The following is a 17,447-nucleotide window of genomic DNA, read 5'->3' as shown; positions in this document are numbered from 1 at the left end:
CAGATGTCTCTGGAGTCCCAATTAGCTTGACTGGGAGACATATAATGTCAGTCTTTGTCAAAGCCCAAATTCTATAAAATGTCATATTAACCCCAACAGTTCTGCCATGGGCTAAGGTCCGACCCATGTTCCATAAGCTGGCTTTCTTCCTGCTGGCCCAGTTTCAGCAGTGGTTGTGTTTGGATCTGCACTGACTGTAGAGCCAGTCTTCTCAGTGAAGATTGATTTGATTTTTCTGATGCTGACTATTTTGGCATCATTAACTTTGGCACTAATCCCTTTGGTGGTGAAGTTTAATAGGTCCTTGGTTTCGAGCCTTTGGCTCAGCTATTGTTGTCACTGATCCTATCTGTTTATTAGGCTGTTTTCTTTGTTGGAGACCTAGGCATTCAGCAGTTAAGTACTGAAGATTCCTAACTTGACTTTGGCCCCTGGAGCTTTGGTACTATTGGTGGGGCCAGGCTTGACACCCTCAGCACCAGACTTGTTGCCGTTGGTGCTTACTACAACTGGTCTGGGTATTTCAGTAGATTATATGGTGCAGTGGGGAACTACTCCTAGTTTCTTTGTGTTGACTGTAACAGCAGCACCAGCTCTACTCCAGAATGTTGGCATTTCTGGACTCTTGGGCAGGACATCACAGATGCTTTCACAGGACAAAAAGATGCATAAGCCAGCACTGGTGGGATCTGGGGATTCCTTCTCACTAGGAAATTTTGATGAGGACCGCCATCCTAGCGCCCCCTCCCCCCGAAGGGAAAGTGCAAGAGGAAGCACACAGACTCCACTTTGGAGTCTCCCACCCTATGTACAGAGTTAACAAAAGTAGAATGAATAAATCAGCTCGGTAAGGACTGCTGTGTTAAAAATATATGCAGAGCTGGATGGAAGGGAGGTTTCTCCCAAATCACCTCTGGGTGATCCTTTCTTTTGGTTTATTTTCTCTCAAGTCTTCTGGGTTTTAATACCATGACTGAAATGGACCCCATTCCTAAGTTAAGGTATGGTTAAAGTTCATGAAATTAGTATTATTTCCATCTTTGATGTTAGCCAGAAATGCTCTTCACAGAACCCGCAATGTACACAGAATGGACTCCGTTTGTAATTCATATGGAGTTACATTTATCTGCAACATATCTAAATACAAATGTAGAGTATTTTTTATGAGACACATTGCTTCTAGTACTGTTGAGACTATCTGGGTATCCTTTTTTTACATTGCTCTCATTTCTGCCTGCAAATCCTGGCATTTTATGACTGTGTCTGTGTGTACATAAGACACTAATCACTGGGTGTAGCAATTCCACTGATCAGTGCTACTTCTCTTTACTTTTCATGGACTGCTATGTCTGGTTTTCTTGCATCTCTTTTTGAACTGTTGGTAGTGGGTAATCCCATGTGTTAGAAATTTCATCATTCTCTATAAGTCTTTGTTGCTTATGTTTCCAGTGCTTCTCAACTAATTAAGTGTAGTAATGTTTGCACAATCCCCAGTGCAACAGTTTTGCCTCATTATTATGCCTTCGAGTGTACAGACCCTCTGCCATTAATGTATCACATCCATCAACAAAATGCTGAACCTCCATTGTCTGTTTCTCCCACTTGTTCAATGGACTTGGTAAACCAGTGTATACATAGTCTCCTTTCATAGGCTGCTAATATTAATCTTTCATCTTTTGTTTTAAATTCACCTCAGCTCAACCATTCCTGCATCAGATCCTGATTAACATGAGATTGTTCCAGGAGTTTTCTTGCCTTCTCATCTGATCCTTCTCCTTACATTTTCTTTTTGTTTTTTGTGACATTTGGTTTCTGCCTGATTTTGTCTACCTCTGGCTTGTTTTCCATTCCCACTTCACATCAATATGCTTATGCTAAACTAAGCAATGAAGTTTTCTTAGATTTGGTCTCTTCTTTTTCAAAACTTTCACTGTGTTTAGATCTGGTAAAGTCAGCAGATAATATACAGTCTTACCATTGCAGATCTGTGCATGTAATCATTTCCGAGGAAGCCCATACCTGCATCAGAACAAGAAATATACAATCTTGGCATACACTGAGTTTTGTCATTTGATAAACATAAAGCTTTTTGTTTTCCTGAATGATACAGTATCTTTTGGGGGTCGGTCAGTCAGACCAAAACTGTAAGAACGGGAAGAGCAAATTGGTTTATAGCTTGGACTTTGTTAGAGGTCAGAGCTGTTTTCAGTATTAATTTTAGTCTTCTAAAATATTCCTTACTGAGTTTTGTTCATGTTTTATTGTCAGTCTTTCATCAATTCCCAAATATCTATGCACTCTGTCCTGCTCAAATCATATTACGTTCCTGTCCAAGACTGATATTTTCTTGGTGCTGCAGCTTTCCTGCTGTAAATGTGCTTTTGCACATTTATCAAAACTAAATAACATTCTTATATCATCTGAGAAAGTTTTGACCACTTTCAGTTTTGCTTTCAGCCCTCCAGCTGATGAATTATACAGTTTTTAAGTCATCCACAAAAAGACAAGTCTTAACACTTTGTTGTTATCTAGGAGCCAAATTGCAACCATATCCTAATCTGTTAAGTAGACTGCTAGCGGTTTAAGGGTAAGACTAAAAAGCAGCGGTGACAGCGTCACTCTGGAATACCCACCTTTGAATTTGTATCCTTGGGATAGTAATTTGTCCTTTATCATGGTTTAGCTGCAAAGTGGTTTGCCACTGTTTCATGATCACTGTAATGTAATTGATTAATGTAGAGTGTATCTTGTACATCTGTGAGCATTCCTTTAGCCATAAATGTCAGATGCTGTCAAATGCTTTTTTGTAATCTGTCCATGCCGTACGTAGAATCTTCCCCTTTTTGCAGTTCTCCATTATGACTTTCTTTAACAACAAATGATCCTTTGTTCCATATGACTTTCTTTTGTTACCTTTATGTTCTATTGCCATAATTAAGTTTTCTTTTAAATGGTTATAAACTCTGTCAGCATCAGTTCCAGTATGTAGTTTATACATAATCAGAAGGCAAGTTAGTGATCTGTAGTTCTTAGGATAGCTTGCAGCTCCTTTCTTAAAGAGCATCATTTTTCCTGTTAACCAGGCTGGTATCTGTTTGGGGTTCACATATAAGTAGCTGTTACTCAGAGTTAAATCTTTGTCTAAAGATGTTAATACTTTTAGCCAGAAGTTAGATACTGCATCTGGGCCTGGAGTTTTCCATTTAAGAGCTTTTCTTAATTTTGTTTCAATTTCTCTGGCCATTACCTCACCCCATTTCATATCCTGTACATTTACTTCTGTTATGTCACATTAATTTCTCTTGATAGTCTTGATTACTGTGTTCATTTGTTTTATCAGACCTGTAACATTTTGGGCCTTATTGAATTTCTATAATCTATTTCTTTCATCCATCTTAATATGTCTATCAATCTTATTTAAATCAAGCAACTCTTCCCATACATGCTTTTCTTTTAAACTGAGAGCACATTCTGTATTTTCCATTTCCTGGGGGCACTGTACAGAGAGGTTCAGAACATCTTGTAATATATTCTCTTCAGCTGCATCCTGCTTCATCTGTTGCTCTTTCGTATGGAACTTACTAGCCTGTCACTCCAAAGTCAGAGTTGCCACCTTTGCTCCTTCCCTTGCTGTACAACTCCAAATTAACTTTTGTACTTGTTTCCTACTGAAGGCTCCAGAGTAACTTCATGTGGCAACTGATCAGATGCTTCCCATTGCACCTGTTTCTCCTTAATTTGGGGACTCAATGTTCCATTATGCTGTGACATTATCAGAGATGGATTTTCTACACTAAAAATCCTTCACTTTTGCTTGTAATCTACAACTTAATTTTCTATTTCTTTAGCTTCTCCATTACTAATAGTCTTTTCTACATTCCCCCTTGTTTTCTGTTTTTTTTTTGTATTGTAAAATTTTCCATATCCAGATACCTTTCATCAAGTATCTTTGCTACTTTTTTATATTGATCAGTTTTACTTTCTCCTTTGCATAAATATTGTGCCATATTAAATCTCTTTTTCTTTCTCATGTCCATATTTGTTCTTCGGACGTCTCGCACTTCATCTGTTTTTCCTTACTTTGGGGAGTCATTGTTTCAGCATGCTGTGATATAACCCATGTTAGAGTTTTTACACTAAATACTTCACTTTGCATGCATTCCATGATTTCATCTATTTGTTTAACTTCTACTTTACTAATCTTCTATTTTGTGTTTCTTGTTTTGATCTTATTTTTTGTATTGTGAAATTTATCTGGAGGCCTTTGCCTCTATTTATCTCTTTGGATATCTTTGAAGATGCTTTTTTGGAATTAATTAGTTTGGCTTTTTCCTTTGCATAAATATTGCACCATATTGTACCATATCAGATCTCTTTCTTTCCCCATATCCAGGTTTCTTTTTTATACCTTTCAAAAATCGCTATGTTATGTTGTTTCTATTTTTGCACTTCTTCAGTTGCTTCTTTTTCCAAATGGCCCAAGGTTTCTTGGCTTGTATAATGTTTTTCACAAATCTGTTGTATTAATGAACACAAATTTGCATTTGAAGCTTTTGACAATTTTTCCTTTGCAAGTATTTTTCTTTCCTGTAATTTCTCCCTCAATCTTTTTGAATATTTTCTCTCCAGAAAGTCTGGGCTTCTTGCATAATAGTGATCCTTTCTTCAGTTAGATATTGGAGATAATGAGGCAGAGGGACGTATGGCCAGCATACCCCACCCTCCTGGAAGAATAAATGTCACAGGAGGACTATATAGATGAGCTAGTTGACATGGTTTGTCCTGAGGTTTGGAAGGAGCAAGCTGTGGCTGTGCTTATTCCAAGAAAACCAGACCAAATTCTCCATACCCCCAATCACAAACCATTTTTGGAGTAATGGGCTTCTTGTTGACTCCATTGTTGTGCCTGCTGCCACCAAGAAGGATGTCCCTGAGGACACCCATTCCATACATCCTCCAAACCAGGAGTCTACGATGATGGATTAGGAAAGCATGTTTGTGTCCGTTGCATTCTTATTTAGACCCTTGAAATACATGGAGTATATGGCTACATATTTATAGGGACATTGTGCAGAAAACAGCAAACACCTTGAAGCAGTTGCAAACAGGTGCTCTGTGCTCTCAGAAACTCAAGTAGTGACTATGAGCCTGATTTCTTCTCACCATGTGTATCATACACACAGTGACAAAGGTGTCGGCCAGGGCAGCAGCCTTGGGCCTAGCCATGAATAGACTGGCTTAATTGTGGCTGACTGATGACACTGATGGGAAATTGAAAATTAGACAGATGGTAATGTGGAAAAAGGGAATAAAGGATTTCCTGGACCACTTCAAGGTGGCATTCCAGGTTAGAGTGCTTGTGAGCAAGAGCAAAATGCTCAGTTCTGTTTAAGTTAAGTTCATTGCCCCTCAAAAGACCTTTTCAGAGTGACCAGAAAAGGACCAAGAACTTGTGGCTTCAGAAGTGCCAGCAAAGATTGCAACCAGACAAAGGATCTTTGGGCAAAGGGGAATTTCAGGCAGCTACCATCCCATTGTTAGAAGTTTGTCCAAACAACCAGGGAGTTAGAGGATCCTTTTGAGGATTTTGCTTCTGAGATCCCTAAAGGGTTGCCAGACTTCCTCTGTGGAGGTAGTCAGGGGATGTCTGTGTTTGTACATTCCAGTGTGAATTGCCAATCACGTCAGATTCATGAGTAAGGATTTGTATCCAGAGGCGAGGCTACTTTCTTCCCTTTTTCCACATTGCCTTATGTCTAATTTTCAGTTTCCCATCAGTGTCATCCAGATGGATTGAAGCAACAGAAAAGGAAGTGCAAGCCCTCCTCAGCAAAGGGAAATCCATGAGGTTCTGCCACTTCAGAGATCATCTTGATTTTATGGCAGGTTATTTTTAGTGTCCAAAAAAACAAGGACATCAGGCCAGTCCTACATCTCCGTCTATTCAGCAAGCACATGAAGCAGTCTTTCCAGATAGTCATGGCGCAGTTATTTTTATCATGCCAGCAAGGAGAGGGATTGGATGTGCTGTGTGACCTTCAGACTACCTATCTTCACATAAAAATCGATTTAAGCGTCAGGAGGTATCTTGACATCCAGGTCATAGCCAGTCATTTTAAGTTTTGCACCCTTTCTTTTGGTCTCACCACGGCCCCTACCCCAGATGTTCACAAAATGTGTGGTGCTGGTTACTGCCACATACGACTCCTAGAGATATGGATTTTCCTGTACTTGGATGATAAGGCTGTTGACAGACACATCTGTCGAGCAGCTGGTCAAGATAAGACCGTGCTTACTCCACATCGGTCTATCTTCTTTAGGAATTGTGAAAAAAAGGAAGAGCACAACAGCCGCTGCGAAAAGTTGGTCTCCAGTACAGCAGCAAGTAAAATAAACCACTTGGTTTATATATCTTTTGGAACTGTCATCAACATAGCCATATCTAATCTACAGCCGTTCCAGGATCTGTTTTTTTTTTTTTTTTTAATAAGCTGCTGGATCAGTACTGTGAATCAAAGCAGTCAATGTTGTGGAGTGATAGGCCAGTGAGTTCCCTTATGAAAAAGCAACCGATGAGGCAGGATGCAACTGAAGAGAATATGTCACAAGATGATGTTCTGGAACTCTCTGTACAATTCCCAGAGGAAACGGAGGCTAAAGAATGTGCCCTCACTTTAAAAGAAAAAGCGTCTCAGCCATAGTAGAAGGGGTCTTATTTCTGCTCCTTCAGTACAGGCCATTTGCATCAAGCATCTTTAAGGTACTAGGTTTAATGATTACTTTGATGCAAATGGTCCATCTTGCCAGGCTCAACTTGGGGATACTGCAATGGCTGCTTAAGACTTTGTGGGACCAGTCATGTCGAGGGCTTTCAGGAAAAGTGTACAGTGATAGACCCATCCAGAGACTTTGATAACCAGATCTCCATTTACCAAACTGATTTCCAAGGCAATGGTAACTGTGGATGTAGCTTCCCTTGTAGGTTGATGCACTTTTTGAACCAAGCTGTACAAGGTTTGTGGATTATGGAGTAAGCATTCCTGCACATCCACATTCTTGAGATGGGGGCAGTCCTCCTAGCACTGCAGGCATTTCAGGATGTTCTTTCTTAAGGTGCAGTTAACATACTATCAGACATTATATATCAACAAGTAAAGAGGAACCCGATCATATCCACAGTGCAGTAAAGCAATGAAAGTGTGGAAATGGGCATTGACTTTGCAGTGTTTTCTAATAGCAGCACACATACCTGGGTAGCCAACATTATTGTGAACACATTGAGCAGGCAGATTCTGCCTCCTGATCCAGAGAAGTACACAATACATTCAAGAAGTGGGGACAATCTTGTTGTGATCTTTTTGCTTTATGATTAAGCACCAAGTGGCCTAACTATTTCATCATACATCCTCTAGAGGGGCAGTCACCAAGCAATGCATTCACGCATTCTTTCGTGATTTGTCCTCTAGATCTCTCTTTTGCCTTTCCATAAATTTCATTGATACCAAAAATCTTCTAGAAAGACCAAGTGTTCAAGGACAATCTCATTAACATAGCAGTGTTCGGTCCTCACCAGACTGTCTCCTTTTCTGAGTCCTCACCCAAGGAAGAGACCCCCTTCCTCTTCTGCTCAGCCATCCTGTCCTACCTCATCCATCTAGAATGCCTCAGACAGACATTCAATCCATGAATCTAACTGCTTGGTTTTCCCAGTTCTCTTAATGATGCCAAAAACCCTCACTTCCCTCCTAAGGTTGTGGGCCTTAAGGAGCTTCTCAGAAAAATTCCGTGTAAAAATCTACAGGGGAAAATAGAAAAAGCTTTCTGTGTGGTCCTAGGGCAGACATGTCTCCCCAACATCAGTGCCATTATGGGTGATTATAATCTTCTGGACTTAAGTTATACAACAAAAAGACTAGTTGCTATTCAGTCAAACTTCACTTGGTAGCTGTGTCATTTTTTTCATGAAGACTTTTAAAGTTGCTTATTAGCTGCACATGGATCGTTCTAGACCCCCCCCCCCCTTGACTAGGCCAGCATCAGTTTGGGCTCTAATTTTCATGTTACAGTCCTTGATGAGACCTCCCTTTGAACCAGACAGCTTGGTAGATATTAAACTTCGATCCTAGAAGACAGTGCTGCTGTTGTCATAACTTCAGCAAGCTTGATTTCAGAATTACACACCTTTCTTTACAGTACCCATATTTCATTTTCCATCAAAACAGAGTCTCGTTCAGAACAAACGCGTCATTTCTCCCTGAAGTTGCTTTGCAGGCTACATCAGTGCATCCATTTGCCTGTATTTTTCCTAAGTATTCTAAGAAAGGAGAATATCTTCAGCACTACTTGGATGTTCATAGGTAATTGCAGTTTTACATGGATCATACGAAAGAATTCAGGAAGAGTGAACAGCGTCTTATTAGCTTTTCAGCAGCTAAGTTTAGTCAAAAGATTTCAAAGTTTACATTAGCAAAATGGATACAGACTGCATTTCTTTCTGTTATGAAAAGGCTGGCAATGAGTTAACAGTCCCACCAAAAGCCCATTCTGTTGGGGCTTTGAAATCATGTCCATAGCCTTTCTGAGAAAGCCTCCACTCCAGGATATTGCAGCACCAGTCACCTGGTCTTTCTTGCATACCTCTGCTAAACATGACAGCATTGACTCTATCTCCAGAGCAAGGGCTTACTTTGAAACAGCCATTTTGAAAGGCTTACTGGAGTAGACCACCCACCTTAGCTTTGGAATCTGTCCTGCTGTTCCAGAGTTCAAATAGGAACTGAGAAGTGCACAAGTTATGTATTTAACAGACTATTGGATTTCTCTGGTCTTGTCCATTCGCTGGAACAACCTGTTCACCATTCTCCTCCAAACTGCCATTTCTGAGACAATTGAAGTGATCCTTTGGAGGGCGTAGAATGTCTTCAAGCTTTTTCTTTAGAGCTTAGCTGTTCTGTAATGGGGGCATACTCAGGTGCTGCGGATTCACCACCAGGGAGGGATTATGGGTTAAGAAGGAGCTCAAGCATGTGAGGATTTTGTTGCTGTCACTAGAGGGCACCAATGGCACCAGTCCTGCTGTTTGTGTCCAGACAGAGACCCGAGAAATCTAACATTCTGTTAAGTATGTAACTTGGAGTATTTCACAAATGGTTCAGTATTCTTAAGCTTCTTCAGTGACTTGTACCGCTTTTTCTGTTGCACTGTCCAACCCTGTGTCACATGCTGTAGAAGCTTCCTTAAAGGTATGGTTATCTCCTAACGTGTGTAGTATGACGTTAGGCAGCTACTGAAGCATTCCTATAAATCTTATCAAGGCATGACTTACTTCTGGTTTCTGCATAAGCACCGTATTTCTTAATTTCACTCTATACAGTTTCAGACTGACTAGTTTGAAATACATGGATCATATTAAGTCTGTGAGACTGCTATTATTCCTGCTTGATTTCAGAATGCACTGCCACAGTCTATTCAACAACTTGACTATCCGGAAATCATACACCTGTTTAGTTTCACCTCATGTCAGCAAATCGGCCGTCTTAACTGTGTAATCCACAAGCTTTTCCATAGCTCTGTGAAACATGTGATGTAAACAAAAGGAAAACCAAAGAAAGCTGTACCTTTCCAGTGCCGAAGTGAATGTATATATAACATTGACTTTGCTTCATCAAGCTTAATGGTATTGTCAACAACCATTTCATCATCAGCAATGGTTAGTGTTGTCTCTAAATCACTTTGTTCAGATGTTTCAGGATCTAAGCATATCTTTTTTCCTATTAACCATCTTTATTAAATTATCATGTATGACACAGGAAATCTTACATTAATGAAAAACAAACAACACTGACACCACTTTATTTGCAAACATTGTACATCACAGACACCAATGAAACAACTGTAGTTGCAAATGTTATACAGCACTTACAATCTATCCAGTCATTGTCAATTAAGCATCATATGGCTCATTTAAATCCTACCTCTAAAACCTTCTTCCTTCTCTGCATATATTGTTCCCACCATTCCCATTTTTTTCATATGAAGTTTGCTCCTTCCCTTTTCTAAAGATCTCACTTCCAGCTTTATCTCTGTTACTATATTAACTACTTCTAATAAAGATGGTGTATACTTTGATTTCCATTTTCTAGTAATCGCTTTTTTGGGTGCCACCATAGTTAGACTCAGCAAGGCTTTACTGTGTCTAGGCAATTCCAATTCTGCATCATAGCTCAAAAAAATCATCTCCCCAGTCAGTCCAATCCGCTCACCCAGCATCTCTGACACAGGGAATCCCTAAAGTCTGCCAGCTCACCACACTCCCAAAAAACTATGCTCTCAGTCACCTCCTTCCCACCTGTCACACCTCCAACATTTGCTATCCACCTGAGGAAAAATTCTTCGGAGTCATCTTGGTGTATAAAAATACCTATATTCCAGGCAGATCTAAATCTTCTAGACTTTGTTGCATATTTGGGAAACACATATATTCCCCAATGTCTCTTTGTGAATTGCTTATCCAATCTCTCTTCCCAATCCTTTCTAAGCTCCTCTGATTGATTCTTATAGTTATCAAACAGTATTTTATATGCTGTGCTAATTATTCCTTTTTCTAATGGCAGCTTCTGTTCTAGATTCTATTAAAACCTCTACCAGTGCTGGTCTTTCCTTTAAGATCCCCCTATTTCTTTCTTTTTGCTTATACTCTGATATCAGTCCTTGATAGGGGAGGCAATCTAACCTTCAGCCAAAATAAATTCTTGTCCTCTTCCCATTCCATTACCTTTCCCTTTCTAGTTATTTGCACCCAATACCATGGTTCCTTTGCCAGTTTTCTCCAATAAATTCTAGCCCCCTCTCGCCTATTATCTGTATCCCTAACCACAGTCATCCCTATTGGCAGAATCTCTTTTGTCCATTCTCATGCTGGTTTAGTTGTTAGAGTACTCCCTGGTATTTTATGAATAGTATACTCTGTATGATTTTTGTTGCTCTCCTTAAAAGTTTGCATCCAAAATCCCAGTCTCTCCTTATTTCTTGAGCTTCCTCCCTGTATCATCGTCATTCCTTTCCACTATGTATTATAGTTTTCTCCTTGTGCTATGTACAAGAGCCTTGACTATGTTGCTCTAAAATACCCCCTCAAATTGGGTAATCCTAGTCTGCCTTGCGAGCAAAGCATATTTTGAGCTTGTTTTGCTTCACAGCTGTTGCCAGTGATGTTTAGCCATTATTTTGGTTGTGTGTTTTTAACCATTGCACCTACATTTCCATTCTTTACATTTTTGCTGTGTTGTCACTTTTAGCTCTGAGTATCTTCTTAGGAAGATGAATTATTGGTACTACGTCAGGAAGCATTTTAATATGCTATGATTTGATTATGATTTTTTAAAAATGTAAGTTTATTTTTATGCTGACTTGTCTGAATGTTTCTTTAAGTCAGTAATTGGGATTTAATTATTTTGTGGGCAGGTGCTTATTTTAATACTGGTTCTTTTGCTGCTTTGTATTTTCTGAGGAAGACTGGGAGGTGCTCGGATGAAAACGTATTTTATCTTTGTGGAGCATTAAAGTCAGTGCTTTTCTATTTGAGCCAATAAAGAGTAGAGCTTTACTTGTTCTTGACTTTGTCCAGTTTTTTGGACTCCTTGTGTTATTCTGGACTGATTCCTTGTTTTTGTTGGCTACTGATATGCTATTGTATTTCACAAATCATCCATTAAATAAATTACATTTTCTTTGCAAAATAGCATCAATTGCATCTGATATTCCAGTAACCTGCTCATATTGCTGCTTACTGCATGCTTGTTATAATTTTTCATGAAGCTGAAACAAGAGTTCCCGTAATGTTATTAGGAGCTTTCTTGGTACTACTAGAAAAACACTCGAGTTTCTACCTTTTGAGTATGTGGGTATTTGTGTACTTGCATGCTAAGAACAGATTTCACTATGCCAAGCTTCTCACATACCAAATAAATATAGTATAATAAGTTGTTTCATCTTGGGTTCCATCGATGCAACTCAAAATAGCACTTTATTCATTTTTGTAGTTCACCAATGTCCAGCAATATACTTTACTTTGTGTCTAAATATGTTAATAAAATAGACTGATTTACGTACAGGTTTTTGTTTGCAGATTTGATGCTTTAAATAATGTCAATAACAAAATGTTACATTATGTTCAAGTGTCAGCCTTCAAATCAAATGATTTGATTTTTTTTTTATCTGATAAGTATCTGTTCTCATTACTCTGTGTGATGCACTGCAGTTCAATTGTGCATTTCTGTAGTACTTGAAAACATTTACCCTTTTTTGTATTCTTAGCTTCTGAGTAGGCTTTAAGTTCTCATTAATAAGTAGACTTATTTTGTTTCTTTAAATGTTATTTACAAAGTTGTTGCAAATGAAATCACTCCACAGAGCATTATTTCTCTTTACACACTGATAAAATATTGCCAGTGCTTCGTAAGCCCACTTTTCAGCACTGACAGATGTTTATTTTTGTATTTCTTCTTCAACAGGCCATTGTTGAATTTGCAGAGAAGGATAAACTTATTGCCCACCTACAGGAAAAAGTTTCATTCCTGGAAAAGCGGATTGAAGGAAATTTTTCTGAAGATGACCATGTACAGGCTTTGATTGAAGAGGTACCTTTTAAAGAGCTTATGAATTGTTGTGAAAGTGCTCCATAGGCTAGTTATAAAATAATCTATATAGGCAGCTCCATTTGCATAGAGTGGTAAAGCTGGAATACTTCCCAGGCAAACCAAATTTGATATGTGTTTTGGGCACCTGTTGAAGCTGGCTTATAGAAGAAGGAGAATGATGAGGCTTAAAACTGCTCACCTCATTTCAGGGGGAAGGATAGGAGTGTTTACTTGTGACATGCACTTCATGATAGAGTTCCAGTTGGAGACCAGCAATCATGCGGAGGTGCTTGTCTGCAAGGGAAGCAAGACAAATTGATCATGCCACATTTGCATGTGTAGACATACATTGTAAAGCCACATTGCACACCAGCCCCTTGGTTCTATTAAGCATGAGCAGTAAGTAGGGCTTTTCATAAAAAAAACATCCTATATTGCATGGATGACTGTGTCTGCTAATGGCTCACATGACTTTTGCTACAACGGAGCATATGGGACAGTTTAACTTTTTGTTCTAGTCCCAGCTGCTCACAGATCTGAGTCTTGCAGCTGGATACTTACATTCCAGGAAGCTCCCATGGCTTGTCACTCAAACAGGTCTTTGACCAATTGCAGTTGGAAAAGATTAGGAGCAAGTGGGAGTTAAGCAGTTAGGTTTAGGAGGTGATTTGGAGATATAGATTTAGGATTAAGCATTGGGATTTATGATTTAGGTTGGGAAGCATCTTGGAGGTTTAAGGTTAGGGTTAGGAAATGGCTGAAAGTTTAGGTTTAGACAGCATGGTTTAGTATTGTGTTTAAGGAGCTGGATTTGAGATTAGGTTTGAGTTTGAGATTGGGTTTGGACATCATTCTCTAATAACACTTCTACTCCACCCTCACCCCACACTTTCAACTCTAGTCCCACTGACATCAACAATACTAATCTCCTCACTTTACCACATAACCTGTCTCTCTACACACCATAAAAAAGTCTACTAAAACTAAAAACATGCTCTCATGCCCCAGATTAACCTTCCATCTAACTTTCTCAAGTTAGCTGCTGATGGTATAGCTTTTCCCATCAGCATACTTAACTGTTCAATCCAAGAATCCCATGTACCCCTCCTCTGGAAGAAAGCTTTCATCATTCCCCTCCACAAAGGAGGAAACAATACTGAAATCTCCAACTTTCGTCCTATAGCCATCCTGTTCCTTATTTCAGAAGTCCTTGAAAAATACATACACTTGCAACTCCTTCCCTACCTTCTAGACAATAAACTTCTTTCCCCTACTCAACATGGATTTAGACCTGGATATAGTACTACCACTGCCCTTCTGTCCTTCCTTGACATCATCAACTGTGCCCGAGATTCTGGCAAAATTGTATCTACCCTTCTCCTAGACTTATCAAAAGGCCTTCATAGGTTGGTACTAGGCTAACTGCCCCTTTTGAGCCATTTTAATCCTAGCCAATTATCCCCTGTGAGATTCAAACCCTGCACTTTGTGTTTGCAAGGCAAACACCTTAACCATTAGGCCACCCTCCCAATACTGTTTCCCACAACCTTCTCTTGTCCAAACTCTCTCTTCTCAGTCTCCACCCCCTTTATTAACTGTTTTTCAGTTACCTTTCTAATAGACAACAAGCCTTCAAGTGGAACAATAGTACCTCTTCCTTCGTTCCTTCACATCCCAACAGGAGTTCCACAAGGCTCAATACTAGGTCCCCTTACTTTTTAACATCTTCATTATTCATTTTCATCAGTGTATTCATAATACCAAACTTGTCATGTAGGCGGACAATTCCACCATAATTTGCTATGCTCAGTCCCTCCTCAAACTCTAGCAACTAACACAAGATGCCTTCTCTTGTACCGAGTCTTGGATGCTGAATAATCACCTTGCTCTCAATGCATCCAAAACCAAAATCATAATCTTTACCCCGTCTAAAAACACCTCTATAGATAAAAATTACTTCTCCATAGTCAATCAGAATAAGATTCCCATTAAAATCATATCCCATACAAAACTTCTAGGTGTTATCATTGATGAACATTTAAAGTTTGACATTCATATACAAACTAGTATGAAGAAAACACATCATAAGCTCGGAATACTGTACTGTCACAGCCATTATCTCACTCCCTCATCCAAACATATACTCTCTATTTCCTACCTCATCCCCGCTCCCTTGCATGGAGCTCACCAACCTTCAATCCTCCCTAAAGTCAAAACTGTCATCCTGCTACAATCAAATCTCTACGTTCGCTACCAGGACCAAATCCACCTCCCACCACTGTGGTGCACCACACTCCTTGAACTGGCTGTAACTCCCCCACTATCTCTTACATTCAACTGTTAACTGCTCACAAGCTCATTTTTAAACCCACTAACTGCCCTTCCCTCTCTTCCATACTCACCTTGCATCATCCTGACAGAATACTCTGGTCTAATAAACAGAATCTCCTCAAAGTGTACAAACTCTTAACTCTCACCAGGGCAATTTCTCCTGTCTTTTTCCCTTGCTCGTCTATGGATTTCACCCCCCCCCCCACACACACATTCAAATCACCCAAAACCACTCAGCCTTCAAGACCATGCTCCATTCCCATCTCTCTTCTCACTGGGGAATGCTCATGCTCTCACCCCACCTGACTCCCTCTATTTCATTTCTGCTCCCCCATCCTTTTTTTTTTCCTTTCTCAAAACTCAACCTATTAACTCCCTTCATTTCATTTTCACTCCCTCCCCCTTTTTTCCTTTCTCAAACTATTCACCTCTCACATTCTACTGTCCTCTAATTTTTTCTACCTCTCACCTTATGAAACTGAGTGCATATATGCCTGCACTCCAAATTGTACTTATGTACTGCAAAATACTTGTTTTAATTTCATTCAATGCTTTGTTACAACATCTTGCTCTAATGTTATTATTCTGTATATGTTACTGTGTTTTAGTAGTTTTTGAAAATTGTGTTGTACTTGCTAACTTTGTTGATATTAGCTTTGTAATATTTGTATATGGAGCTTTTCTCCCCTGGCCTCCATTGAAAATGGGCTCATTTTCAGCCCAATGGACTTTCCTGGTTAACAAATTGCAAATAAATAAAAAAAATTAGGGTTGACGTGTGATCGACAGGGTTAGCATGTGTCTAGGATTTTTAGGAATAGTTAGGATTCTGGGTGGGCTTATGTATCTGTGTAGCAGGAATGAGCCTACACGAGGTTAGCTACTTGCCATTTTAAGCAAGTTGGCATCGAGAAGTGAGCTATGAGCCATGAGCCCCTGTAGTAGATCCTTAATAGGGCTCTTGCTGTAGGGAAAAATGAACCACTGGGTGGCCAAGAGGTCAGTGATCACTGAAGGGGCTTGGCAATAAAAAAATAATTTACACCATGCTGATCTGTGTAGCAGCCTCTGTGTGCTTTGATGTCCTTAACATATTGTTTTCTTCTGATCCCCATTTGAAATGTATTTGTTTCTAGGGAACCTTATCATACCATAAATACTAAGTAAAGTAACATTTAGCAAAGGTAGTCCAGTGTGTGGGTGACGCAGTGGTGCAGTAGTTAGCGTTACTGCCTCATAGTGTTGTATTTTCTCCTTTGATTCTGAGCTGCTGTTTTTGCTTTCTGGAATTTGCATGTTCTGCATTTGTCTGTGTGGATTTTTGCGCTTTTGTGCTTCAGTCCCTGCCACATCCTGAAGATGTGCTGACGATTGCCAATTAGGTGATCCTATGATTTACTCTAGGTGTACTTGTGGCAAGTGATTGCATTGTTGCATTTGCTGCAATGGACTAGCATCCTGATAGAAGATTATTTTCAGTGTTATGCCTGTTGGGTACTGGGATAAGCTCCATCACCTTTGTGACCCTGAATAGGAAAAAGTAATCATCAGAAAATGAATTGGTAAATGATCCATTGTATAGCAACATTTATAGGCGTACTTATTTCTGGTTGTTTGATTTCTGTTAAAGGGGCAAGAATTATAGGCTTGCTGCCCCATTGTAAATATATTTTATGGAACACTAGGTAGTATACTAATACAAGTAACCTGTTATTCAAACATAGGTTCATAGTGTGTACTAGGCTAATGGCCCTGGAGCCTTTACAAGCCTAGCCCATAGGATTACCCTGGCATTGTGCCACCTGATCTTAATTCCCAGTGCCTCTGTCGAGTAAAGCCAATGGAGTGATCCCTGGGGTGAATTTTCTGTCAGAGCCTCAGGGCTATTAAACAAATGTACAAGTCCGAGGTGAAGACAAAACATAAATACTAAGTAGTGTAAGATGATTTAAAAGTAGTCATCGTGGGAAGCAAGAAAAGAATAGTTTGTTCTGGAATCTGTTGTGTGGCACATATGAGTCAGTATGGGAATGTAATATTTTTGGTTAGATTCACTAACTTCCTCCTTGTTGTAAACTAGCTGTAATACAAGGGATGTTTAGCTGTAGTACAGTCAAATTTATGAGTCATAAAAAGAAAAATGAATCTGTTACTATTTGCACTGTGTGCCATACACTGACATGAATGGCACATTGAGCAGCCATTCAATATGCCATTTATTTCACTGGGTAGTCAGGGGAAAGGGTGATGTATTTGCAAGGCAGCATGCATAGCAGCATGTGCACTGTGCTGAGCAATAGGTCTCTTGACACAAGGAGGAAGTGAGCAGAGTGAAATGAAGTCAAGGTAACATGGTTGATTGTGTCCCCTGTGTTTGTGCAGTATGCTTTGCACTTTTAAGGGGCACATGTTTTTAAAAAAGGTATACAGAAAATATTGTGCTATACAGATCAACAGTAATGTTAGGAGGAGGACTGA

At 39.5% G+C, this 17,447-nt stretch overlaps 1 protein-coding gene across 1 annotated transcript in view; it reads left to right on the top strand.

Moving 5' to 3' along the window:
* GOLGA1 (golgin A1) overlaps positions 1-17,447 on the top strand; it is a 2,378,923-nt gene that overhangs the window by 1,030,079 nt on the left and 1,331,397 nt on the right. The window contains exon 11 of the mRNA XM_044058132.1: positions 12,513-12,638. Within this exon, the coding sequence (XP_043914067.1) occupies positions 12,513-12,638 (126 nt within the window). The remainder of the gene's footprint in view (positions 1-12,512; positions 12,639-17,447) is intronic.

This window comes from Protopterus annectens, chromosome 16.part0 (genome assembly GCF_019279795.1).
Source record: "Protopterus annectens isolate FY-2018-M chromosome 16.part0, PAN1.0, whole genome shotgun sequence".
In the NCBI taxonomy this organism is placed as follows: domain Eukaryota; kingdom Metazoa; phylum Chordata; order Ceratodontiformes; family Protopteridae; genus Protopterus; species Protopterus annectens.
This window is presented reverse-complemented; position numbering and strand designations above follow the sequence as displayed.